General features: G+C 52.1%; 7 protein-coding genes and 2 pseudogenes across 7 annotated transcripts; 6 read left to right on the top strand and 3 right to left on the bottom strand.

Moving 5' to 3' along the window:
• Positions 1–5: 5 nt before the first annotated feature.
• GL50803_0026838 (uncharacterized protein) lies at positions 6–620 on the top strand (the record flags this gene model as incomplete). Its single annotated transcript, XM_001705784.1, has 1 exon — positions 6–620. The coding sequence occupies one exon, from the start codon at positions 6–8 to the stop codon at positions 618–620; it is 615 nt and encodes a 204-aa protein (XP_001705836.1).
• GL50803_003756 (uncharacterized protein) lies at positions 601–1,032 on the top strand (the record flags this gene model as incomplete). The annotated part of the gene is made up of 1 exon (XM_001705785.1): positions 601–1,032. The coding sequence occupies one exon, from the start codon at positions 601–603 to the stop codon at positions 1,030–1,032; it is 432 nt and encodes a 143-aa protein (XP_001705837.1).
• On the bottom strand, positions 998–1,579 carry GL50803_003755 (uncharacterized protein; the record flags this gene model as incomplete). Its single annotated transcript, XM_001705786.1, has 1 exon — positions 998–1,579. The coding sequence occupies one exon, from the start codon at positions 1,577–1,579 to the stop codon at positions 998–1,000; it is 582 nt and encodes a 193-aa protein (XP_001705838.1).
• Positions 1,580–1,745: 166 nt separating this feature from the next.
• GL50803_0016363 (putative Alanine aminotransferase) lies at positions 1,746–3,185 on the top strand (the record flags this gene model as incomplete). Its single annotated transcript, XM_001705787.1, has 1 exon — positions 1,746–3,185. The coding sequence occupies one exon, from the start codon at positions 1,746–1,748 to the stop codon at positions 3,183–3,185; it is 1,440 nt and encodes a 479-aa protein (XP_001705839.1).
• Positions 3,186–3,291: 106 nt separating this feature from the next.
• On the top strand, positions 3,292–5,706 carry GL50803_00113303 (Cathepsin B-like cysteine proteinase; the record flags this gene model as incomplete). The annotated part of the gene is made up of 1 exon (XM_001705788.1): positions 3,292–5,706. One exon carries the CDS (start codon positions 3,292–3,294, stop codon positions 5,704–5,706), a length of 2,415 nt encoding a protein of 804 aa, XP_001705840.1.
• Positions 5,707–12,738: 7,032 nt separating this feature from the next.
• On the top strand, positions 12,739–14,649 carry GL50803_00113304 (VSP; the record flags this gene model as incomplete). Its single annotated transcript, XM_001705792.1, has 1 exon — positions 12,739–14,649. One exon carries the CDS (start codon positions 12,739–12,741, stop codon positions 14,647–14,649), a length of 1,911 nt encoding a protein of 636 aa, XP_001705844.1.
• A 3,047-nt stretch (positions 14,650–17,696) lies between these two features.
• On the top strand, positions 17,697–19,893 carry GL50803_0010587 (Kinase, NEK; annotated as a pseudogene; the record flags this gene model as incomplete).
• Positions 19,894–21,382: 1,489 nt separating this feature from the next.
• GL50803_0015250 (High cysteine membrane protein Group 6) lies at positions 21,383–23,254 on the bottom strand (the record flags this gene model as incomplete). The annotated part of the gene is made up of 1 exon (XM_001705800.1): positions 21,383–23,254. One exon carries the CDS (start codon positions 23,252–23,254, stop codon positions 21,383–21,385), a length of 1,872 nt encoding a protein of 623 aa, XP_001705852.1.
• Positions 23,255–23,682: 428 nt separating this feature from the next.
• Positions 23,683–24,821, bottom strand: GL50803_00117163 (Ankyrin repeat protein 1; annotated as a pseudogene; the record flags this gene model as incomplete).
• Between the last annotated feature and the right edge of the window lie 361 nt (positions 24,822–25,182).

Here is a 25,182-nt window from a genome sequence, read left to right as displayed (position 1 = left end):
TATCGATGCTTATTGACGCACGAATTTCTATGCACTCCTCCTTTCTGTCCGATATACCTCTAGAATTAGTAAAGCAATACTTTCTTGACCATGATTACGGCAATTTAACTGAGGGCTGCATTTCTATTATCCCGCGGTGTGCACTACAGGGAGCACCAATAGACGCCTTTGTGGCAGGAAGAGGTGACCCCATAGAGCAGAGAGATGCATTTATTGTTCTACTCACTAGGGATACTGACCCCTTGACACAGGTCCAGATAGAAGCAGCCAAAGTGGTGCTAGTATATACAACAATTCAGGAATTGCCACAATTACTACACAGGTTTTGCACTCAGCTTTATCAGATGATACGCTCGTCAAGACCGTTGAGGCAAAAGGTTCAGTATCCGGTGCAGCTGCTGGCTTTTCGTGCAATTCCTGGAATAGGGAGAAAGAGAGCAGAGTTACTTCATCGAGAATACTCTACTCTGCGAAGATTTATTGACGCACTTCACAGTGAAAACACAGCACAGCTCTCAAGTCTTCTCCCAGCCGCACAAATTTCTAGGCTGCGGACTCTTTTTGCCGTCGACGAGCCCCCATCCTCTGTAACAACAAAAAATGGACCGCATGTTTACTAAGACCCCCAGCGTCTTCTATGCTGCAGTGGTTACGTCAGCAAAGAACATAATAGACGAGTACAACAGAGGATACTTTAGCAGGTCCAGCTTACTAGGTATCTATGACGTGGCCTTGCAATATCACAATGCATATTCTTCAAACGACCCCGAGACTACCCAGCTCAGCATATTGCTCCCGCTATCACACCTTCCAGAAGACACTCGCAGAAATTTTAGCAAGGATTGGACCAGCGTTCGGCTCTTTAGCGTAAGTGTTCAAACGGATATGCTGCAACTCGTGAGTGAGGGAAGTCATCTCGGTCTCGTGATGGTTCGGTTTGAAGGGTTTGCAGTACTGGTCTTTTGCTCTCCATTTTCGAAGATAACGGCAGCAGAAGTCAGGGGGATGGTGAAGGATGCTTACTCGAAATGAACTGCCCTTCATTTGGGCAAAATCGTGATGGGAGCTCCTTATCTTCAAAGGACCTTTCCGGCATTTCCTCTAGTATCCTTCGCCTCTGCTCCCGCAGTAAATGGATGGTCTGTCTCTTCTGCTCAATTATGCCGGTCAGTGCCTGTTCGGTGTTCGTTATCGCCTGGAGTATCCTGAGCTTGTCTATCATTGCACAAAGGTCGTCCCTGCGAGCCAAGAGGCGCGCTTTGAGCTGTGAAATCTGAGTGTTTCGTTTGTTGCTAATGTCCCCCAGCATATATAAGCTATCAAACGCTAAGACCATTTCCGCAAGATAGGCATCCACAACATCCAGAAATTCGTCTCTGAGCAGTTCCGGATCAGTACGGAGCGATATCAAAGTAGAATCATTTGCCCGAAGGAGCTCAACGGATCTGAGATCCTCTGGAATCAGGCGTATGATCCCAGGGTCATCCGGGAGAGCTGGGGGAGGAGTGTCCTCATTCACCAATGTATAATAGGGAGGAGGCCGAACAGGGGCAAAGCGACCAGATATCTCTAGAGGCATTTTGTAATTAAAGAATTTTTCGCCTCCAAGGGCTTACAGAGCGTCTCCTGGAGATTTTCGCAAAAGTTGACGATGTGGCATCACGGCAATAGCATGGTCAGACTTATTCTTCCGTTATAAAATGAAAGAATAAAATCAAATTGATCAAGAATCGTCATCTCGAGAAATGCCTTACCAGCCCGTTTTGACTCCTGAAACCTGCTACAAAGGCCTCTTCGATGTCAAGTTCTCCATGGTGAACCTAGATCTCTCAAGCGTCGAGCAGAAAATCGCCCAGAAACAGGCGCCCTTTAGCTCCATCATTAAGTGTAATCTGGGCAACCCGCAGGGTGTTGGGCAGAAGCCTGTCACATACCTTCGTCAAATGGTAGCCGGATTTGCCTGCCCAGATCTTATAGGGAAGTATGTATTGCCCACAGACGTCGAGTTACGTGTCAAACACATTCTCAATTCGTGCTCCGGGAAAAGCTCTGGGTCGTACCAGGCGACAGCGGGGATTCCTGCCGTTGTTGATGACGTGGCCGCGTATATTTCTGATCGCGACGAGATTCCGTGCAATCCAGCCACTGTCTGCATGGCTAACGGAGCCACTGAGGCAATTATGACTCTTCTCCGCCCAATAATTCGCAACGAAACCGACGCCATCCTCTGCCCACGCCCCGGATTCCCCCTTTACGCCTCCACGATCGTTTACTATGGGGGAAAGGAGGTCAGCTATGACCTGGACGAATCCAATGAGTGGGCTCTTACACAGGAGGCTCTGGATGCTGCACTCCAACAATGCAAGGATGAAGGACTGACTCCCCGCTGTCTTGTCCTCATAAATCCGAACAATCCAACGGGCTCGACGCTGACAGAGAGCGATATAAAGAACGCTCTCCGTTTCGCATACAAGAACGACATGATGGTCATGTCTGACGAGGTGTACCAAACGAATATCTATGAGCCAGAGGAATTTCCTTTCCTCTCCGCCAGAAAGCTTCTCTACGCGCTTAACGCCGAGGGTGAGTGTCAAGGCCTTGAGCTGATCTCCATCCACTCGGCCTCAAAGTCCATCTTTGGTGAGTGTGGACGGCGCGGCGGCTATTGGCAAGCGGAGAACTTGAATCCAAAATTTATGGAGCAGATAATGGACATAATTTCACTGGGGTCAACTAATACGGATGGAATGATGGCTATGGATGTCATCGTTAACCCTCCGAGACCCGGAGAGCCGTCTTATTGGAAATTCAAGCGAGAATGCGACGCTCTCTATACTAGCCTTCAACGCAAGGCGAGAATGGTATCCCATGAGATGAACAGTTGGAGGGGGCTGAGTTGCTGTAAGCCTTCTGGGGCAATGTACGTTTTCCCCAGAATCCATGCACCGCCAGCCGCTATTGAAGCAGCGAGGTTGGCGGGCAAAGAGCCAGACCAATTGTACTGCCAGGATCTGCTAGATAGCGTAGGAGTCTTCACGCTTGACGGTGGCATGTTTGGCCAAAAGCCCGGAACCTACCATCTCCGTATGACTATTCTTCCTTCTGAAGAGGTAATGACCGATCTGCTCGCCAGATGGAAGGTTTTCCACGAAGGATGGATGTCCAAGTACTCTGCAGAAGAGTAAAATGCAATGTAAATAGCCTCCTCAATTTTTTATTCCACGGCTTTCCCTGCGGGATTCCCTGCAGGTCTCCCTGCGCCACTGCTCCGGGAACGGCCACGGAAATAAAATGACGGTACTTCTACCATTCTTACTATTGCTATATGGCACACTTGGCAGAGAGCCTTCCCCCTTGCGGGAGGGTGACGACCAGATGGACCCCGAGGGCGGCACGATCTTCCCTTCCGAGGACGAGTACAACGAGCTTCCCGATGGACCCGACAACGCAGATCTGACCCGCGCAGCGCTCCCTACCAACTTCACCTACCGGGGCCACCGGTGCATCCAGATCATAGACCAGGGCTCGTGCGGCTGCTGCTACGCGGCGGCGGCGGTGGAGATGGTCACTGCCCGGCGGTGCCTCCAGCTCAACGACAGCAGGCTTGTGAGCCTCGAGGACCTCGTCACGTGCGACCACACCAAGTATCTGAACATCCAGAACAACGGGTGCCGCGGCGGCAATCCCCTTGCGTCGCTGAAGTTCGGAGAGACGACGGGCATGGTGTACGACACCTGCGAGGACTACTGGAACCGGACGTATCCCTACCCCACGGAGACGTGCAAGACCGTCTGCAAGGATAAGCGCCCCAAGGACCGCACCATTAAGAACAAGGCGCCCTACAGGCTCAGCGGCGTGGACGCGATGATGCGCGACATATACCAGAACGGGCCCATTGCGGTCTCCATGTACCTGGCCAACGACTTCCCCTCCAAGGACAAGAAGGGCATCTACAGCTCCGGCCCCAATACGAAGCTGGGGGGAGGCCACGCCGTGATGATAGTCGGGTGGGGCGAGGAGAACGGCGTGCCCTACTGGGACTGTGCGAACACGTACGGCACCAATTGGGGCGACCAAGGCTACTTCAAGATCAAGCGCGGGTCCAACGAGCTCAAGATCGAGACGTGGCCCGGTTCAGCGCTGCCTATAGACACGACTCCTAAGCCAGAGCCCCGAAACGGCACAATCACTGTAGAGACGGCCAAAACGTACATTGCCGGATACGAGGTTGCAATACCGTACGAGAAGGTAGCGACCCCTGCAGAGCTCCAGCTGAAGTCAGGAGCAGGAGCGGTGACGTCGCTCGTTAAGCTGACGACCTCTAGTGGCACCGCCCGCGTCACCATACCTCGAGACACGTCTGCAGGGCAATACTACCTGACAACCAGCACTGGAGACGCAACGTCTGCGCGCTTCTCGTTGGCGTCCTACTTCACGCTGGCATTCGACAAGGCTAGCTATCAGGGACAAGAGGGAGAGAGCGTCGCACTCCGGTTCGCTGCACCGCTCCAGGTGCCCTGCAAGTTGATGGACGGCGCGTCTGTGCTGGTGGAGCTCAGTAAGGGGGCGCAATCCTGCATGGCCCCGTCGAGCATGAGCGCTGGCAAGCATGCGCTGACCCTAACCACGTCCGACACCGTTCCCGTCCTATCCGCAAGCACAGTGCTCACAATAGAGAAGAAGCACAATGATGAAGCAGTCATCACGATATCTAAGCCGGTCGCCGGCGCACAGGTGACTGCGTTGGCCGAGGGCCTGCAGATTTCGTATACCTCAACGGGGACGGGCGCAAAGCTGCTTCTCCAGGCGTATTGCGGAGAGCGACTGCTGGATGTCATCGCTGCTGGCCTGCCTCCCTCGGGAAGCATCGAGGTCCGCCTGCCGTCTTCCTATGGCAACTGCTCAGCTGCGTACCTCCGATTGCGCTCAGAGACGTCCCCCTTCGCGTACGCCGATGTGGGACCGCTGCATGTCACGTCGTACAGCTACCCTGCAGATAATCTCCCGGCCCCGTCTGATAAGAAGGATCCCGTGCCCGACCCGGAACCACAGCCCAACCCAGATCCCGAACCTGAGCCCGAACCTGAGCCTATTGGCGACGTGCCCCTGCTTATTACGGAGCCGTCTACGCAGAGTGTCTGGGTCCCCGGCGGTGCAGTTACAATCCGATGGACCAGTAACCTAACAGCCGGTACTGAGATGACGATCCTTTTGTACGAAAAGGTCGGATCGAAAAGCTACCTGCGCCACACGTTCACCCGCTCTGCCCCTAACACGGGGCTCTATGCCGACACTCTTCCGGCCTCTGTCCCCTCTGGCCCTAACTACTTCGTCCGCATGCGCTCCAACAGTCCCATGTTCACGAACACTTCGGATGACTTTGAAGTCAAGGCGAGCAGATACCTGGTCAGAGACGTTCCAGACGCCATTACTATGCGGGATCCTCTGAGCTTCACTATCCATAGACACGGGTTTGTGTTTCCCTTGCCTCGCAGAAGGTTCTCGGTCACGCTAATGCAGGCGGGAAAGGAGGTTTGTGCACTTGACGGAGTCGAGGGAGTGGCAGGACTCAACACGATCTATCTAGATAGCTGTGCTGAGAGGATGCAGGAGCTCCGAGACAAACAATACTACCTAAAACTATGCTCTCAGAAAATGGAGTGCACGGTAACGCCGACTTTCACGGTATTGGATGACACTCATTGACACACTCTGATGAACTAGATGGTAAATCTATCCTAAGCAAAGATGTTGTCGGTTACACTGGACAGACTGTCATAAGCTCCTTCCCTTCATAGCCGACCGACTTTACCGAGGCTCCGAGAAGAACAGGCCGACACCAGTTTACGCCGAGCATGCCACAAACACACCAGCCAACCAAAAGCCTCTGACATCAGCGCTCGCTTCTTCATCCAGACAAGTATCTGGCAAAGCCTAGAGCCCCGTGCCCTTGTCTCATTCTGTTGCAGGAGCGAAACTCAGGGGCGTCCCAAGTTCTCTGTACTCGACATAGCGAGAGGCCAAAACTAGGATAGAGGCCGTTTTACCACTGCAGACCGGTGTATGCGCACACAGAACCGCAGCAGAGAGGATCCTAGAGGCATCCTTAGCACCTCCGTACTAAGAGGGCCAGAGCTGGACAGAGCCCCTTTCCTATAATCCAACTGGAGTCCGGCACTAGTATTGGGGGAATAAGATCCTAGCCCCTAGAGCACAAAAGGCACAGGGTAATCCGATCCAAAGCACTCTGTTCTCGACACGCATTGCAGCCAGCGCCCTCAGCAGCATACGAACAAGAGGCGTGCACTTCCGATTATATGCACCAACACGATCCATTATACGGCGCATCCACTTCTGCCTGACGAATCCCTGTGCATGGAGGCATCCAACTAAGCCACGGAGACAGCGTGGGCCAGCTGGGCGCCGAACGCATACAGAAGAGCGGCGTATTAGTAAGGCATCTTGTCAGAGATTCGAGCCGTACAGCGCTATCATTAGGGGACCGCTGCAGAGAAAACTGTGAGGGGATGAGGAACAACTGGACTGCCATACAACCGGCTCGAAGCAAGTCACTTTGCATGACAGAACAGCTCTCCGTGTCAATATGAATATTGTCGTCGAGAATGGCTCGGAGAAGGGAAGCACATGGTCAGAGCGGATGGTATAGGAACAAAGTGTTGTTTGCCAGAACTGCGACATGGACACCCATATTACCAGATTCTGGAGGTAGATGGCATCGGTGCTTTTAGTCCTGCAAGATCCCATTGTATGCCTTATAGCGATCTCAGAACACACGCCTGAGTGGAGATATAAGACGCCACCAAGGAGTAAACAAGAGAAGCTAAAGTGCAAACCTGTCGTTGGGGTCTAGTCTTTCATGCCTACACTACCCCTGACAAGGATGCATCCATCCACTTAGCTACTCGAGATTGGAATCAGTGCACCGGAAACGTTATGGCAGAATGAGGTATTCAATCATTAGTGCTAAGTGTGGGGTTTTATCTTTATGCAGGGCTAGGTAGTATGATTAAATGGGTGTCCAGGGCTTCATAGGGGAATGAATAAGGAGCTATCAGCAAGTTCGATGCTTGGGCCATAATGTAACAGACAGAACGAGGAAGCGGGACTCTCTCCTGTGGTGCATCATGCTACTCTACTATTTCATGTGAAGAACAGCTTTGTTGCAAGGGCTCTGTATCCCCATGGCCTATCGGCTAGGGTCCGCCATCACATAATGTCGCTATCTATATCACCAGGCTTTCTATCGCTATGTAAGTCAGAGCTGCCTTCTCTGCATCATCACTGTATCAATGCACTGTACCAGCAAAATCCTACTGTCTTACATGACACGATAGGGGTAGGCACGTTGCACATAACGAGTCCATTCACGGGCAGGGGGTTTTGAGGCCTTTTATCTTTGCTTGTTCTGGCATCGTCTATCAGTATTAAAGTATCCAGCAGTTCCCGAGCCCAGCAGTTCAACCACTGCAACGGTGGGTGCGCAGTGAGTCTAACGCGATCATCATATGAAGACTGCACAACGCCAGGGATATTCTGTTGGATGCTCCTATCGGACTTGGTATCAGGAATGGCAGGAAGGGGACATGACCATCACACAGGCCGCGTGGTACCAGTAGTGTTAGCACAACGGCAGATCTGGATAGGGCTGAAGGTAGACAAAGCCTACAAGCAAGTGACTCGTCTTCTTTGCCGCTACAACAGGCGCAATAGCTTGTGGGTCCAGACTCTAGCCATCCGGGCCACAACTGTTACATATCGAAGGAGTGGACCGCATCGGATGCAGGCACGTGCAATGAGGAATGTGAGAAGGCCACCTGGTCCAAACAGTGTCCCTGCTACTACTGTCCTCATCATTGCGTGGTGCACTCCATACCTAGAGTTCTGGGCTCAGACTGAACCATGAGCCAACCCTCGAGAGATCCCATCTCCAGAAGGATGTGTCCTTCGCTGTCTATGGCAGCGAGATCAAAGAGCTACGGTCCAAGTGCAGTCAGACTGGTTCGGTGTGGGATGCAAGCGCCCATCGTTCCCTCTCTAGCCGTCCAGTACCATGTGTTCTGTATCAGACAGGCAGGATCTGACGTTGCACAACACAAGAGCCCTTCCAGGATGTGCAGAGGGCTGTGTGATCTGTGATGGTGGCGCGTCTCTGTCTCTGAAGATGCTGGCAGAGTCAGTGAGCCAGTAAAGTACACCGGTAGCCATAGTGTACCGAAAAGATCAAGCCCTTTGCATCCGGTCGCGAATTATGCCTTTGTAACAGACCACAGGTGAGGTAGGAAACTTAACCCTGATGGTGGCACGACTGTAATGGATGGTGAGTCCAGGTAACCGCTGAATTGGAGTCTTCAATGTGGTTTCCAACAAGGCGCACCCGAGTATATAAGCCAGATGAATATTGATGCTGGGCTTCCGAATAGCTGGGGCTTTGACCTCTCAGATGAAGCAGGGTGAATTGTGTTGTCCTTGCTGAGTAATCTTAGCATCTCAAAGTGTCCGGATTCGTACTTGCGTGTCTACCAAGACCCACAGTGCGCTTTGGGACCGCACTAGTTGACAGGTCGAGATATTTGAGAAGAGCTGTGTTGTCTTCTGCCATCAGCATGCGCTGTCTCGTGGACCCAGCCTGGGGCTACGCCCTTAAGTGATCAGAGGGGAACCAAGTGCCAGCAGAGCTGGTCAGCAAGGCAGGCCTGTTACAAGCAGCTTGTCGATCTAGCGAAAGGCATACCTACGGTGAAGAAGAGCATCTTGCACCAGTTGAGTGTGACTTAGGGCTAGGGGCGAATTGGGGCCGGGCCTGCGAACGACCACCATTTTGCATCATCCTTGTGGCCATGACTAGGCCATCCAGACAACACGCCTCGATATGGGCGCAGAGACTTGGAAAGTAGGGTGCCCCCATAGGGTTGGTGCTTGAGTACTAAAAAATCCGGAACAACAATAACGGCTGCCGTCTTCTTGGGATGCCCATCTGTCCATAGGATCAGTCGTTCTAGCTTTAATCCACTGAATGAGTAGCCTGGGGATACTCTGTGCCACAGTCTGACACACAGTGCAGTACAGGTACTCGTAAGCACAGCAATACAAGGGAGGAGAGTAGCATGAACAGCTGGCGCGTTATGCTCTTGGTTGCGTACTGTAGCTTCTACCTGTACAAAGTTACACTGAGCTAGCACGTCCTATTACCTTCCGGCGATGATTGTCTCTACCACTGCGTTCGCTACAACAAGAGACGTATACGCCTGACAAATTAAGCAGATATTGCAGGATCCTTCTCTAGTAGCGTATACAGGCCCGCACAATGCCATGGTAAATAGAGTAGATGTCATTCCATCTAAGGTGTCTACTTTGATGGAAGACAGCGCTCGGTTATACTAGAGATGCTTTTGTTTAAGAATAAGGTCTTCGCACCTACTCCCCCATCAGCTATAGTGACAGCTGTATATCCAAAAAGGCCCCGCAGAGCACTTCACCGTCTTTCAAGGTGAAACATAGATATGCATACAAAGCTAAAAATAGAAATCTGTGCATCAAGTGTCATAACCCTAGTGTGATGACTGGCCTAAATCACAATGCACTCGTCAAGAGCCTGTGTACTCGCTTGCATACTTGCTATTAGTAGTAAGCAAGAATACAAGGAGATTTGCCTCTGGCTGCGCTCACCTCATGATGCCTAGTCCTCGGTGACACGCTTCAAGGAGGAAGAATGTCTGCTAGGTGCTTGGAAGACTATCCGTGCATGGCGGCTCCTGGAGAGCCGGTTCGCATGGAGAATGTAAGGGTAATCAACAGATCAGTGGGGTAAGACCGGTGCTAGAGAGACTAGCTACCGGTCCAGATTACAGCAGGGACACCTATAGTGTCTCTCTGACTTCTAAACCTAGAGAAGTCGTAGGGTCTGCAGACGAACTAGATGCTAGTTTTTGATTTTATGCATTTACGGCAGCGTAATATCTATCAAGAGTTGCTTCGTTTGGAGCCGAGGGTATTCACCTTCCCTTCGTATACAGGCGAAGATCTATTGTAGAGGCATACTGTACAGGCCGGTACCAGTCGGCGTGGTTGCTGTCCACAAATGTCTCACTTGCGTCCTCCCACAACAGATGAATCGCCAAAGTGTCTCTTGGATTGCGTGATGTCCTACAGTGCATCTCTGTTTCGGCCAAAGATTGGCGCACGCGTTGTGTAGTTTAGATTGCTCATCCCCATGAGGATGAGTCCGCTCCCGTCCTCTGCTTGTCTATCTTGTGTGGCCACTGCTGATGACCTTTCCAGATCAGCGGGTGCCTTCATCGGTCCTGCAAAGGCACGCATCATGTAGGTGACTACTGCAGACCAGAGTTCTGTCTACCAAGGAAAAGGGTCAATCTGTTTACCGCGTAGGCATTCATTGTGTGCCCTATATAGTCCAGCAGGTCTTGTGCTCTTTAACATTTTCTCAGAGCCCTGTCTGGAGCCTGCATGCATATCGTTACTGACGAGCACTTTAGATTCACCTAGTCACCTAGGACGTCAAATCCCTTACGCTGCATAATGGGTATGCTCAGTGTGAGAGATACGTAGTCAGCATCAGCCTTCTCGGCTCATTGTCTGGATAATACTATTATTGTTTCTCATCCAATCAGCTGGCGCGATGACCCAGCTCATGGCCAGCAAACCGAGAAAGGTCATTCCGGGAGGTCTTCAAGCACAGCAGTACCTCGTTAGCGGGTAGCTAACAGTGACCGTGGCGCGTACCTCCACCAAGGCACGGCCTCCTGGGGCACGAAATGGGGCCCTGTCATCCTGCGGCCCTGCTGATTCCCCGGACAGCAGGGATCGGAGCAGCCCAGCTAGCGCCTCTGGGTCTCCTTCTGTCCTCGTTGTCTGAGATGCGCTTGACTCTATAAACTTGAAAAGGTACTGTACTGTGCTTGGGTCTGCGAGGCTCAACTAGGCAGGGCTACCCTCTTGGAGACTACGCTGAGGTACCACACATCCCGAGGAACCTGTATGGAGTACCACAGCCCAAGGGCACCTTTGTCTGTCGAATGCAAGTTGTAGTTATGGCTTCATAAGTGCAGCCTTTCTTAAAATAACTGATCAACTACAGAATTCGCCTACTCACCCAGAGCCACCTGATGGAGGATGATATCAGTCTCGTCAGTCGTCTACAACGTACACCAGTCGAGTCTTACAGATGAACAAGGGCTACCCAGTCCGCAGCACTAGACATTAGCAGATATCCTTCACGACAAGGGGGATAAGCGACTGGTAGACCAAAATAGTCGTCTGCCCATTGAAGATCTTCCAGTCACTGACCTAGGCCAGCTTCCTACAAGATTCTTGGCGAGTTGTATCAGAGACGCATGCTTATGGAACTCCCAACTCAAGGTGTATGCTGCTGGATCCCACCTTTCATACCAGTCTATGTATAGCGGTGCTCCGGCCTTTAGTGAAACTACCCTGGAGACCACATAAAATATAATGCCCCAGTCGGGTATTATCAGACTCCTACAGCTATGCAATGAGGTCTGCTTTTCGCATTACGCATCAGAGAAGTATGTTGGGCTGTAGTGGTGCAATTCCTCGTATGGTATGGTTCGTGAGTCCAGAGATAAGATGCTTGTATCAATCGATCTGTTTACCTAGGGCCAACCATAAGTTGGACTAACGGTGACAATCAGACGCTGCTCGACTTCCTGACAGCAGATAGAGATCCGACTACCCTAGTACCTTACCTGAGACCACAGGGACGCTGATTACGGGTCTGATTAATAGCTGGCGGAGCGACACGACAGGCCTAAGTTTTTTCTGCCGAAGTAGCCCACCACAAGAAACTCTTTGTCGTTCATACCAACAGATTCAGGCACTGCAAGCAATCGTGGTTCTACTACTGCTACAATGGACAGCACCAGGATGATCCAAAAGGGGTAATGGGAGTCCTGGTTTCTTAGCTTAGGAGACAACGCGGTTTGGGCAGTGCTTCCTCCTTGTCCAAATGTAGAAGTGTTGGCCTGCGTTTCCTGAGCTCCAATTGAGTCTTTGTCGTGCGGTGAGGTATCTTAAAATATCCATTACAAAAAGCGAAGAATAGCGCCGTCCACGCTCAACAAACCAAAGCGTCTCACGGGCTAATCTACACCGATTCACATCTTCCATGGACCTTAGCGACCACCGTAACCTTCTGCTAGAATCTCACGGGAGCTCGTCTTTGAGTCCAGCTCTCCTACAACAGTCAGAAGCCGCAAACATAATCTGATGAAGGAGAATGCTGCAAGGACTGAGAAGAGAGTGCCGGTGAATGGGGGTTCGCAGGGACCCGATCCGCGCAGGGAAGGCGCAGGGGCCAACACCTCGGGGACACAAGGGCGTTAGGAGAGGAGCCAGCAGCAAATCTGTGGCACAGCGGGGACACTCAGGGCGTCCTTTCATTGTCTGAAGGGCAGGGGAGAAGCAGGTGTGTGAGGCGGTCCAGCAGATTATTTTTGAGTTTCTGCCTCCCTGCGTGCTGCACGAGGATGAATTTCCTTGGAGGCCGCTTGCCCAGGCCCAAAGGGTCCCTAGGGATGGCTTATACAATAGACACATTTACTACCCACTAATTTGCATCTCTCAAACAAAGGTATCATAGGAGATGGACTCTTGAGATTATCTGATATAGTATGATCAGGTAGAGTGCTTTAGCTTTGGATATCTTATTCTTGTCCATATAATAAGCTAAGAAGGGCTTCAATGTTATTGGTAGCTTTCTACTTCGTGCTGAGCGCTCTTACGGCAGCTTGTCAATCGGATGCCCAAATTGCTAAATGTACGCAGTGTGTAAAAATAAGTACAAGTGATACTGAGATCTGTACAGAATGCAAAGCTGAAGGAGACGTTCCTATCAACGGAGTATGCACACCAAAGGGGGATGCTACTGTCACAACTGCTGGATGTAAGACTGATGCTGGAGCTGAAATAACAACAGAAAAGACATGTGGGCAATGCGACGGGGCTTACTTCCTCCATAAGAACGGATGCTATGCAATTGGCGGGGACGTTGGACGCCTTATTTGCGCCGATGCCGCAGCTGCTGGTCGTGTGTCATCAAAAACTCCTGGCGTTTGTGAGGGTTGCGTAGTTGGCTATTTTAAAAACCCAAGTGCAGCTAACAATAAGGACTCTTGTATTGCATGCAATGATGCAACTGGAGTTGTGGATGGTGGAAATACGTATAAAGGAATTCTGAACTGTGCTACGTGTCAGCCGCCAGCCAGTGCTGGTGCTGCTCGCCAAGACAAGGTTGCCGTATGTGAGTCATGTCTTGAGGGGTTCTTTGTTGACAGCAATGGGGCAGCATGCACAGCATGCCAGGACAATAACTGTGCTAAATGCGATGCAGGAGCAGGAAAATGCACGAAGTGCAAGGCAACCGCTAACAAGCCATATCTAAAAAAGGGCGAAACCGAGGACTCTAATACATGTGTTGATAAAAGTGGATGTAATGATAACTCCCACTTCACTGATGATGCTGACGATCCTACTAATGGAAAAATGTGTAAGAAATGCTCAGAAGGGATAGCAGACTGCAAAACGTGTGCTTTGAAGGATAATCCTGAAGGTACAATTCTCATCACGTGCTCTGCTTGTATAGCAGGTACTAATCAACCCAACGCCGACGGAACGAAGTGTGTACTATGTGATATACAGGATTGTATAAAGTGTAATGAAGAGAATATGTGTGAAGAGTGTACTGGAGGTAAAAGCCTAAGCCCCTTAAAGAACATGTGTATGGAGGGCTGTCCTGCAGGAACTCGTGATGTCAGCGGGATATGTACTAATTGCCATAATTCTTGTGCAGAATGTGATGGTGATAGTGAAGCCTCCTGTACAGCTTGTTATCCTGGGCTTGTATTGAGCAAAAGCAATACTGGAGCCACCGGCACATGCATCCCAGAGTGCACGGGAAGGTACGCAGAGAACTGCGAGGCTGGCCAGTGCACGGCCGTCGTTGGGGGCTCGAAGTACTGCAGCAGGTGCAAGGCAGGGTTCGCCCCGGTGGACGGCGTCTGTGTGTCGACAACGACAAGGGCAGTAACTGGATGCATGCCAAATGATAACAATGATGGAACATGCAAAGCGTGTACAACCACATACTTCTTGCAATCTGGCGGATGCTATCAGTCGGCTGCATACCCAGGCAGCAACCTATGTAGCAATGCTCAGAATGGAAAATGTACGAATTGTGCTAATGGACAACAACCAGAAGCTAGCACTGGATCTTGTCCAGCATGTGCATCTGGTTGTAAAACATGTGAGGTAGCAAACAAGGAGGCATGCAAAACGTGCCTTCCGGGATACTATCTTGCCGGAGCAAAATGTGTGAAGTGCGACACCAATGATCCCAATGATGGTAGCCATATTGTTGGTGTCCCAAATTGCGTAAGCTGTGCCCCTCCAACTGGTGGCAATGGCGGTCCTGTCACCTGCTACGTCAAGACAGATGTCACTAACGATGGTGGTAACGATAACAACGGCGGGAACACGAACAAGAGCGGCCTTAGCACAGGCGCCATAGCGGGGATCTCCGTCGCTGTCATCGTTGTTGTCGGCGGCCTCGTCGGCTTCCTCTGCTGGTGGTTCATCTGCAGGGGCAAGGCGTAGATGTACTTAGGTAGTAAACGCGTTGCTGTATATGGATTATGTAGATTATGCTACTAGGCCCCGGCTGCTGGTGCGTCCAGACGTCCCACGGGTAAGCCTCACCCATGTCCTGGCCGTCTGGAGACGAGGGCTGGTTGTGGATAACATGCTAGGGATTCCTCTCTATTAGCGCATCCAGAGCTTGGTGCGCCCCTCTGCCACTTCGCGGGCATGTACTCGATTTGAGTGTGCGCGTCCAGGGCCCTGGCCTTTTCGCAGACTCTCTGCTCTACCCGTGGCGCCTCTCCTTGGTCTGCCGTCCTGGTGGGTGAAGCTCGGGTCGCTGTCTTTTTTAGATGCCCCGTCTGTCGGGGGCTGCCACCAGGCTCTCTCACTGGCTGGGCCCCTCGGTGTCCGTCCGGCTGTGTCCCGGGCAACGCTCCCACAGTCCAGTCACCTAGGTCTCACAGTGGGCCGGCTGGTGGGTGAGGCGGGGTTGGTGGGGCGGTGAGGCCGGAGGGGACCGGGGGCGGTGTCTCTATGTGCCCCTGGGTCCGGTGGACCATTGAGGTGGTGGGTGATCCCCACTCTGTTTGCCAAGGTGGTTGTGTCTGATCTCCAGCCTTCGTTGCACTCCCGAGACAGAGGCACCGACGATCGTGTCGTGTCCCTTGACTGAGTGCCTCCCTTGGCCCCTGCATGTCTCAAGTAGTACTGCTGCTCTGTCTGGCTGGTGCGTGAGGGGTGAGGCAGACCATCGCAGCCCATCTTGATGCTCTGTGCGGGTCTGCTGAGCCTCCTGGCATGCCCTGTCCAGTGCCTCGACGGTAGTTCACCTCGGGCCAGCAGGGGTATGGACAACCCTGTGGATGGGATGGGGTTCTGTCATGCCTCTAGTGTGATGGCCCAGAAGACTGGCACGGTGGGGCACTGGTGGCTGCACTGTCCCCGTGGCCAGCTGTGCTGCTCCTGGTAGATCCTTGTTGTGGAGCGCTGTGTGTTGTTCATAGGCAGGGGTGAGTCCTCCTTGGTCTCAGGATGCTCTACCATCAGAGAGGAGTACGCTGAGGGTCACCCAACATCACCTGCTGTGCCCTCGGGAGCTCCCGATGTGATCTATCAGGACCTTGACCCATCCTCGTGGCTCTGATGGCCCCTCGGGGAGAGCCGGGGCACCCTATACTGAGGGGTGTGCACCCTCCTGCACGAGCCGGGTCACCCACTGCACTGCCCCCAAGGAGGTCTGCTATGAGAGGCAGTGGGATGATTGACAGCCCCTCAGAGTGCAGTGGAGGGTGCTCGTGGTCGTCTCTGTGATCGGGCATCACTCTGATGGTCAGTCCTGTGCCTGGGTGGTACTCAGAGACCACCTGTGCTCCATCGCCTGCTGGACAGCCGGGCCTCTTGTGTCATCCGAAGGCCTCCTCACTCCTCTGGCTGCTGCCCCCTGGGTCATCGATGGAGGCCAGCGGAGTCTTCGGCGAGTCGTGCCTGCCTGGGTGTCATGGGGGGCTGGCAGCTGTCAGGGCTCTGCCACTGCTCACCTGCCTGGAGTGTGCCTCCCTTGGGCCTGCTGTGCTGTAGTGTTTGAGTCCTCTGGCTTCCTATCAGGCCCTTGGTTGTGAGGGTGACTTCACCTGGCCCTCTGATGCCCCTGTGGATGAGCACAGTAATGTGTCTGGCCGGGGATCTCTGGTGCCCGTGTCTGTCACTGCCTCTCGGGTGCTCGGGTGGTTGCCTGGGGCTCTCGTACGGGGCACAGTCAGCGTGTCCCGAGCAGACTCCAGTCCTCTCTGGGTCCACACAGTCTGTCCGTGTGTGGATGGTCCTCCTGCACTCAGGTCCATCTGTGTGCACTGTCACTCAGTCTCGAGAGCAGACCAGTGCAGTCACCAGGGCTGCTGTCAGAGGGAGTCGTCTGCCACTACATCGCTCGAGCAGACCCTACAGCTCAGGCTGGCTGCTGTGCACCCTCATGGTAGGGCTGCCTGACTCCCTTGGTCATCCTCTCTGTCCCGGTGTGCACGGCTCCTGAGGCGTTGTCTGGGTGGAGGCACTCACAGACCACGAGCCCACAGAGGGGTGAGTCACAGATGGATAGCCCCCAGTCACCACAGCTATGATCACCCCAGTCCACCGGATCCAGGGCACATACGAACACCGCCCCACCCGGTCCCCACCAGGAGCCCCTCCGGCCTCACCGCCCCACCAACCCTGCCTCACCCACCAGCCGGCCCGCCATGAGATCCAGGTGACCGCGACTGTAGAGCGCTGACCCAGAACCACAGCCAGACGGACATCGAGGGGCCCAGCCAGTGGAGCTGGAGAGGTGGCGAGAGAAGATCTGCTTACTCACAGGGGAAGCAGCGACCGAGAACAAATAACGATGCCCCTTATAGCGAGCCAGAGACCTAATAGCTGCTGTCGTCGAGACAAGTGAAAGCATTGTTAAAAAGATAGTAGCAACCCATATCTATCATCCACCATGAAGAAAGACCATGAAGCGAGGCACTACTCATAGACTACATGTGCTGGTGAGTAAGCTGAATCCAAGGCTGAGCGACGCCCACACATAGTCTGAGCACACACCCACAGAGCGACCGGGGAAGGTGCCAGGTTTTAGATACACTAATAGAGGGGACCCTCTAGTATGTTGTCTACAACCAGCCCTCGTCTCCGGATTGGCCAGGAATTGAGCGAGAATTTACTCGTGAGACTTCTGGACCGCGTGAGGCGAGGCTCCAGCAGCACAGTACCTATTTTGCTGCACAGGAGCTCACACTGGCACAAGATGGCTCCGTGCACTCAGATTGATGGACAGAAGGGGTCAATTCGTAAGATCTGTCTCACTAAGGGCGCTTTGGTTGCAATCCCACGACTTCAGAGGCTTCTGTGCTGATTGGGATTGGGTAATGATGCGCGAGGAAAAGCGTTCGACCAGGAGGTAGCAAGGCTGAGGCTCACCGAATCCATGATTGTTATCTACCCACAGATTCTGCGAAAATTGGACCCAGTACAGTAATTGTTAGTTTGGCGTAATAGAAAGCGTGAATCTAATTGCGCATGACATGGTCAGTGAAAGTCCCACTCGTGCTGCAGAGAGCGCTGGCAGTGGCCTCGATAGCATCCCCATGTTCAGTCCCGAAGGGCTGTATCAGCGCGAAGGCGAGCTGCTAGGTAAAGGGGGCTTCGGTGCCGTTCGCGCCATCGATGGGTGTCCAGGCCTTTCTGTGAAGGAGAGGATGATCAAGCGTAGTGAGAAGAAGCTCACAGAGTGCGAACTGAAAACTGTTACGAGACTCTCCCAGCCCGGCGTCATCAAGTATCACCAGGTGATCAGGAGCAACGACCCATCTTTGTCATCATGGACCGCCACCACGGGGATCTCCAGAAATTTATCACTGCCTACAGGGCAGCTCGTAAACCCAGTCCCAAGGGGCTGATGTTCCCTCTCCTAGAGCAGATGGCTGACGCCCTCGCCTACCTCCACAACCCTCGCAAGGTGGCCGAAGACGGGAGCTTATCTTACAGCCTCGTCTACGGGGACCTCGGGCCCGCCAACTCTGATGAATAGGGACGGCTAGCGCATCGTGCTCGCAGACTTTGGGCTCTGCAAGGACTCTCTGCATAGTGGAGGCACCTTTGCAGGAACGTCGGCATACATAGCCCCCGAGACCTTCATACGAGACGAGCACCGCTTCGGATATCTGAGCCTCCGGAGTCGTCATGTATGAGCTTGCCGAGCTTCTCACACTTTGGGAGCCAGAGGATGCGAAAGCAGTCTTTGACAATGAGTGGAGGCCTGATTTGGGCGCCATCACAGATGAATTTGTAAGAACTGTCATCGAGAAGATATTATCCTGGACCCGGCAGAGCAGCCCACGACCAGAAAGATCATTGGCTTTTTCCAAACACTCAATAGCCCTGCAATTAAAGCGGAGGATCAACATAAGGAATCCGAACATCTTGCAGAACGCTCCACTCCGACAAATGTTACGGTTTCTTTAACTTCTTCTACGTCCATGAACATGTCTAAGCCCCCGCTTGTATATCCTTTCAGTGGTACAAGTGTTGAAGCTGCTGAAGAACACCTTACTGAGGAAGACAGTGGTATCGACCCTATTCATTGAAGAATAGAGGCTCCTTTTGTTACAGACGGGGGCGCATACAGCAAGAAGTATATGGCTCTTGCGCGGAGCATCCCAGCTCTGACTCCCTTCATTATGCGCGTGTCGTTATTCTTGACCAGTCATATAGCAGGTCAACCCTCTTCAACGACCTCTTTGGAACATGCCTCAAGGCGTTGGATGAAGATGACGACTGACAAAAGACGACCAAGGGGCTTACAGCGGGATTCATCCCAGGTGCAGGATCCTATCCGACCATACTACTACTCTATTGTAAGGGGTCCGAGAGCAAAGAGCGTGCCACAGAAAATGATCAGAATATTGAACGCTGTATAGGCGCTTTCGCATCTGCCATTGCCGACATTCTTATTGTTCATATTTTGCAGACAGATGTTAGTCGTGTAGAAGGATTCTGCGCCAATCTCCTCAAATCGATCTTCTCAGTCTACTTCCAGCCCCGCAACGACGTCAAAATATATATCACAAACTTAGGCTGTTCATCGATATCCATCGGTGTAATGGAAAGGGAGAAGATCACATGAAGGAAGCACTTAACAATGATATCAAAGGAATATATGAGAACTCAGTCCCTTCCAAATTGCGTAATAGCTTCCGTCGTTACATCGACTTCAGCTTCTGGTTCATTCGGGACACGTCCTGTGAGGACAAGAATGGTAACCAGGATGAATCGGACCTTTACAAACAACAAATAGAAGGTATCCGCAGAGACATACAGACACTTGTTGCCGAAGTCATCAATCAACTTGCTTCGAGTGAACGCTTGTTCCTCACCCTTGCTGATTCTGCTGAATTCTATAGGAAAATTTGGGACACAGTTTGCAACAATGAGAATTTTGATGCTCCTTTCATACAGATGGTCTTTCTAACAAAAATGCTAGATGACAATGGTGTTACTTCACTTATGAAAGTGGCTATGAAAGGTGACATAAACTCTGTGAGACTGCTGATACCAAGCCAGAAGGAACTGAAGGATAGGAAAAATCACAATGCTCTGTACTATTCTCTTAAAAATGGACATCTAGAAGTTGCTGAGATGCTTATATCTTATGAGGACCCAACAGATGATGATGGTATGACAGCACTTATGCGGGCTGTTATTAGGGGGGCGCAAAGCTAGTAGAGCTGCTTATACCAGCTCATAATGGAATGAAGGACAAGGCTGGAAACACGGTGTTCATGCATGATCTTAAGAACAAGCACACAAGCATAGCTCTGCTTCTCCACAAACACGGGGCCTCATCCTAGACCCCAGTCATGTGCGCTTCCTTCGCCGGCGATACTGAAAGAGTTAAGAAGAACCTTTCTGATAAAGACAAGAAGAATGATGATGGTGAGACTGCTCTCATGTTGGCAGCAGAAAATAACAGAAGACATACTCTTTTTTACCAAAGTCAACTTGCTAGTTGTTGTCTGAGTAAATATCCCTGCAAACCACCATTGCTCTGGGCAGATGGGCTTCTCACTTACTCTTGGGCAAAGTCCAAAATCCGAAATTCGGATGCCATCCAATCCTAAAGAAAAGAAGAACTTTATGTTCATCCCTCCGGGAGCTGCTACTGTTCTTCGCGGTGCTTTTTGAGGATTCCTCCCTTCCCTTGGCCAACTACTGTCTGACGCTTGAGTGGGCACCTGCTGTCTCGGGCCTTGCGTCGGTCACTGCGATCTGGCCCCCACAGAATCCAGGGCTCTGGTCTTCCGTGACGAAGATCGCGCCCCACGACCCCGGGTGTCCACCCCGTTCCTCGGGGTGCCTCTTCGTCTCCTCGTGGAGGGCACTATCTGTTCCATTATCAAGGGTGCGCTCCCCATGCACCTCTATCTTGGAGTCATAGTACGCGTTCGTGGATGCCAGTGGACAGCTCCCATGCGTTGTGTCGGGGGAGAAGTATGGCCCTCCTATTCATGGATTGCGGTGCGCTCTTGCAGGTGCTCCGTCACCCAGCACGAGACCGTGTCGACGCTCACCTTGTGCAGCGTGTTTGGCTCAGTGACGTGTGGGCTGGTCCATCTGCACTGCACAGCACACCTGGGGGAATGATTCGGTCTGTCGAGGCGTCGGTCCAGGGCCACCTCTCTGAAGGGTGTCATCCGAAGCATCAGAAGCGATCAGGACCAGTTCATCGAGGTCGTCTCTCTCTACAACCGGCGCCCGTCTACTCGAGGGTGTCAGGCACTGCCAGCTGCTGCAGCAGACCCCAGGCAGGTGGCCCAGACCACCACTCTTCGGTACGGTCAGGATCAATCCGCCTCTGTCAGCCAAGCACTCCAGGGCTCCCATCTCTTGCCGAGGGATTCACATAGGTCACGTGTGGGTCCATCTCGACTAGCGGGCGATGATCCTGGCCAGCGTTGGCCTAGTGCGGCGAGTGATCGGCGCATCCATCACCAGTTTCAGGCCCTCTATTGCCTTGGAGAAAGCACAAGGCTCTTCTACCAGGAGTGGACGACATCTGATTTTCAAATTTCAGACTCTAGATTTGGATCCCCGTTGATGAACGAGCAAGAGACACACCTACCTAGAATGGCGCTGCATCTTCTTGATTCAAGAAAACATTTACTAGCACATACTGCGAGATTATCAATGCAGATTATGCTATGATAAATAACTAGTCAGTTTCATACTCCACACATTCGGGGTTGGTGTCAACAGAGGTCGGTTCCATATTTTTCTGAGAGTTCATAAGACGAGTTTCTGAAGTAACATCGAGTTGTTGAGCTGGCTTACGTCGAAAAACGAAGAAGAGTCCAACACCAATACACACTAGGAGAACTAGGACAACGATCCCAACGGATGAAGCGAAAATCGTCTTCTTACTCATTCGCACAATCTCCTTACATTGCCCATCAGTGGTCAGTTCTCCAGAAGAGCACCGTACGCATACTTCGGTGCTCTCTCCTGATGTAGAATCTGTGCGAAAGCTGCAACTAGAGCAATCACTAATTGTACAAGGATAGCAGAGAGCCCCCTGCATTCCATATCCAACGCCACAGGCGCTGCACTCACCAGTGGATTGATTGCAATCAATACAGTTAGTATCTGGGCAAGCTACAACACAGGCCTTTTCATTTGCATTCCATAGATAGCCGCTAGAACACGTGGCACAAACGTCTCGGTTGTTGGCCAGGCACACCAGGCAGTTTGAGATGCTGCAGGAGTCCACGTCTACGTCTGGGGAATTCAATACGCAAACGTCGACCGTCAACGTATAACCGTCCTCGCACGCAACACAGATGCTTGCGCTCTTACAGTCGAGGCAGTTCCCGACACAACGTGCACACCTGCCCCCAACAACATAATATCCCTTTTGGCAACGCTTGCAAGTCTCTGTTCTCTCTGTGACGGTGCAGCTTCTGCAGTTGGGGCTCTGGCATCCATTGACAGGAACGCACTCCTTATTATCGAGCATAAAGCCTGCAGCACACTGAACGCACGCTCCATCATCTCCACAGAATCTACAGTCGTCAACAAGGGCCAGTTGATCAGCTGTGCACTTTGTCCCCACACAGTTTGGCCCGCCTTTGCCATCAGGGCACGGCGTGCAAGAGCCCGTCTCATTGGGACCATAACCATCAATGCAGAGCTGGCACGTTGGTTCGCCTTCTGTACACGTATGGCAGTTATCGTAGCGGGTCCCAGAACACAACACCGCATTGCATGTAATCCCATCACTCAATCTATTGTCTGGACACGGTGTACAAGTAATGGAGTTACTAGACTCCTTGTAGTACCCATCTTTGCAAACTTTGCATGCCCCTGGCTCCAAGATTGCATCTTCAGCTGAGTAGCAAGTCGCACAATTCTCGGATATCTTTCCATTGCATTTAGTCTTCTCGCAATTGTAGCCACCGGTATTCCCTTGACATTGAACACACTTTCCAAGCTCATTAGGATGAAAGTCGTCGTAACACCGGCTGCAACGATTCGTCCCAGAAAGACACTCGAGGCAATAGTCTCTGGTTGTGGCCAGACACCTCATCGAAATGCACTCTGGTCCGATTCGGCCATCGGGGCACGCTTCGCACTTATTGGTCTCTGGAATCAGCTTGTAAGAATCCTTGCAAACTGCACAGGTCCCCTCTGTTGCAGTATCACAAGTCTTACAATTCGTTAGTGCAACCCCATTACAGATGAGGTCCTGACACTCATAGCCTCCGGTGCCTTCTGCACACGCACCACAGCCCCCATACCACGTCACATAGTACCCGTCTTCACAAGTCCAGCACCGGTCTGTGCTACTACATTCTAGACAATTGACACGTGTGGTAAGCCAGCACTTGCGTGTGGAACACCTGGGACCCCATGTACCCTTTGGGCATGGAACGCACTTGCCCGTTTCCACGTCTAGCTTATAGTCATCCTGGCATATCATGCAGTTATCGGGGTAGTCTGGGACGCACTCGGTGCAGTAGTCAACATCACAACTGGCAGATGTAGAAGACCGCACCAGAAGAAGCACGACTGACATAGACATCAACATTTTATTGCAATTTTCAGCAAGTAGCAACGTGATAATTTCCCTGTAATCTATCGTTGGTTACTACGCGTGGTCTCCAGGGAGCCACCACTAAAGTGGTTGTACTTGTTGTTTACCCAAAACGTAGCCGAGTCTTACATTCTTCCAGTCAATAAGTTTGTCAAAATAAAAGCACAACCCTGAAACGTACCGGCCTACTTACAAGCGCGTGCATAATGTGGTCGACGGAGAGCATATGAAGCATAGCTGATGTCTCCATGCGCGGATCTCTGCTTCGGCGTTAACTAATAACAGCCCCGTACTAAATGAAGGGTGGCCTACTTAACTCTACCAAGGCCAAGATAGCGACATATCTCAGATTGGATTTCAGGTCGGAGAGCCGCCGGCGCCGTAGAGCCTGCGGCTAGCTTCTGTAGTGCTGCCTCTCCGAACTATGGGGCACAAGCTGGAGCTAGGATCCTTATGCACGACAGTTGTCCGTACTTCACCGCAAGATCGAGAGCCGATTGGTCATTCTCATCAACCAAGCCCAGCTCGTAGGGGACGAGATACTTGACTATGTTTGGATGATCCCACGCCGCAGCGTGCATTAGCGCTGTCCAGCCTAAGAGTCCTGCTCGCCCGCCTCGGCACTTCGTAAAACTTGAACTGCCTCGACGTGCCCCACCTGCGCTGCAATCATGAGAGACGTCATCTGCTGCTTGATCTCTGTCATCTTTTTTTCATACTCGCCCAGCCACTTCAGGCATCGTACGCTTTTCGCGACGATTGCCAGCATCAGTGCTACTGGCTTTCCGATCTCTTGCTTGTTGCTCAGGTGTATATTGCTGGATATGCGTATCCCCGACTCATGAGGCGCCAGGAGCCGGCATGCCTCTGCACTATCCTTCTCCGCAGCAATCATGAGCGCAGTTCGATCGTCCGGTCTCCGCATCCCCTTCTCACTGGCGATCAAGTGCTTGATTGCTGGGATGTTATTGCTATACACAGCGATCATCAGGGCTGTGCGTCCATCGTTTGTACGCCGGCGGATGCTATCCTTGTATTGCACCAGTGGCTCTGCAGAGCGCATTGCTACGGCTATCATCAGCTACGTAAAACCATCTTCCCCCAGCAGGCACTTTTCATGTGTGATAAGCAGCTTCAAGCACGCAACTCGACCCATCTCTATGGCGTAGCGTGAAGCGCACCAGCTCATACTATCGCGTCTTCCGGCCTGGTACGGTATCAGAATCTTTAATCACGCACAGTCTCCTTCCCGCGCAGCCAACATCAAGAGAGTTCTACCTGTTACAGATCCCTCGAGAATAGGTATTGGTAGGTCAGCTTCGTACTTACAGAGCCTTTCCATAACATTTAGGTTCTTGTTCTCATATGCATGATAGAGGGCAGTCTTTCCTTTGAAGTCGGCAAGACCCTTCTCATAAGGTCCGAGGACATCAATGAGACGCAGTGACTGGCGGTCAATGCAGTACATAAGAGCGGTCTTCTGGAGAGAATCCTGGACTCCGTGTTCATGCCGTGCCAGGATCATTGCAATGTCGTAGTAGCTTTTGCGGAGCGCAAGCATAAGTGCTGTGTACCCCTTATCATTACGGCGTTTAGCGTGTGCTTTCCTTAACGAAAAAACAGCATCAGTATCATTATTAGCAACTGCTTAGAACAGTGCATCCGGCCCAGGAGCAGAGATAGCCGTGTTCCAAAGTTTCATTATTGGGGCTGAGTAGATGCTGCGCTGTGACTCTCTTGACGTCGCCCTTGTTCGTCGACCCAGGCAACTAAAGAGTCCCCGAATCAAGAGCGCACTTGGCTCCGAAGGGTCAGGTTGGTCTAGACCGCGAAAATGGCGTGCCACTAGTGACTGCGAGGACCTGCAGATGGGAGAATCCTTACCAGGATAAGACAATGGACGCACAATACTGACGCGCGCC

Source organism: Giardia intestinalis, chromosome 5 (assembly GCF_000002435.2).
Source record: "Giardia intestinalis strain WB C6 chromosome 5, whole genome shotgun sequence".
Classification (NCBI taxonomy): domain Eukaryota; phylum Fornicata; order Diplomonadida; family Hexamitidae; genus Giardia; species Giardia duodenalis.
Note: the sequence above shows the minus strand (reverse complement) of the source record. Positions and strands in the feature narration are given on the sequence as shown.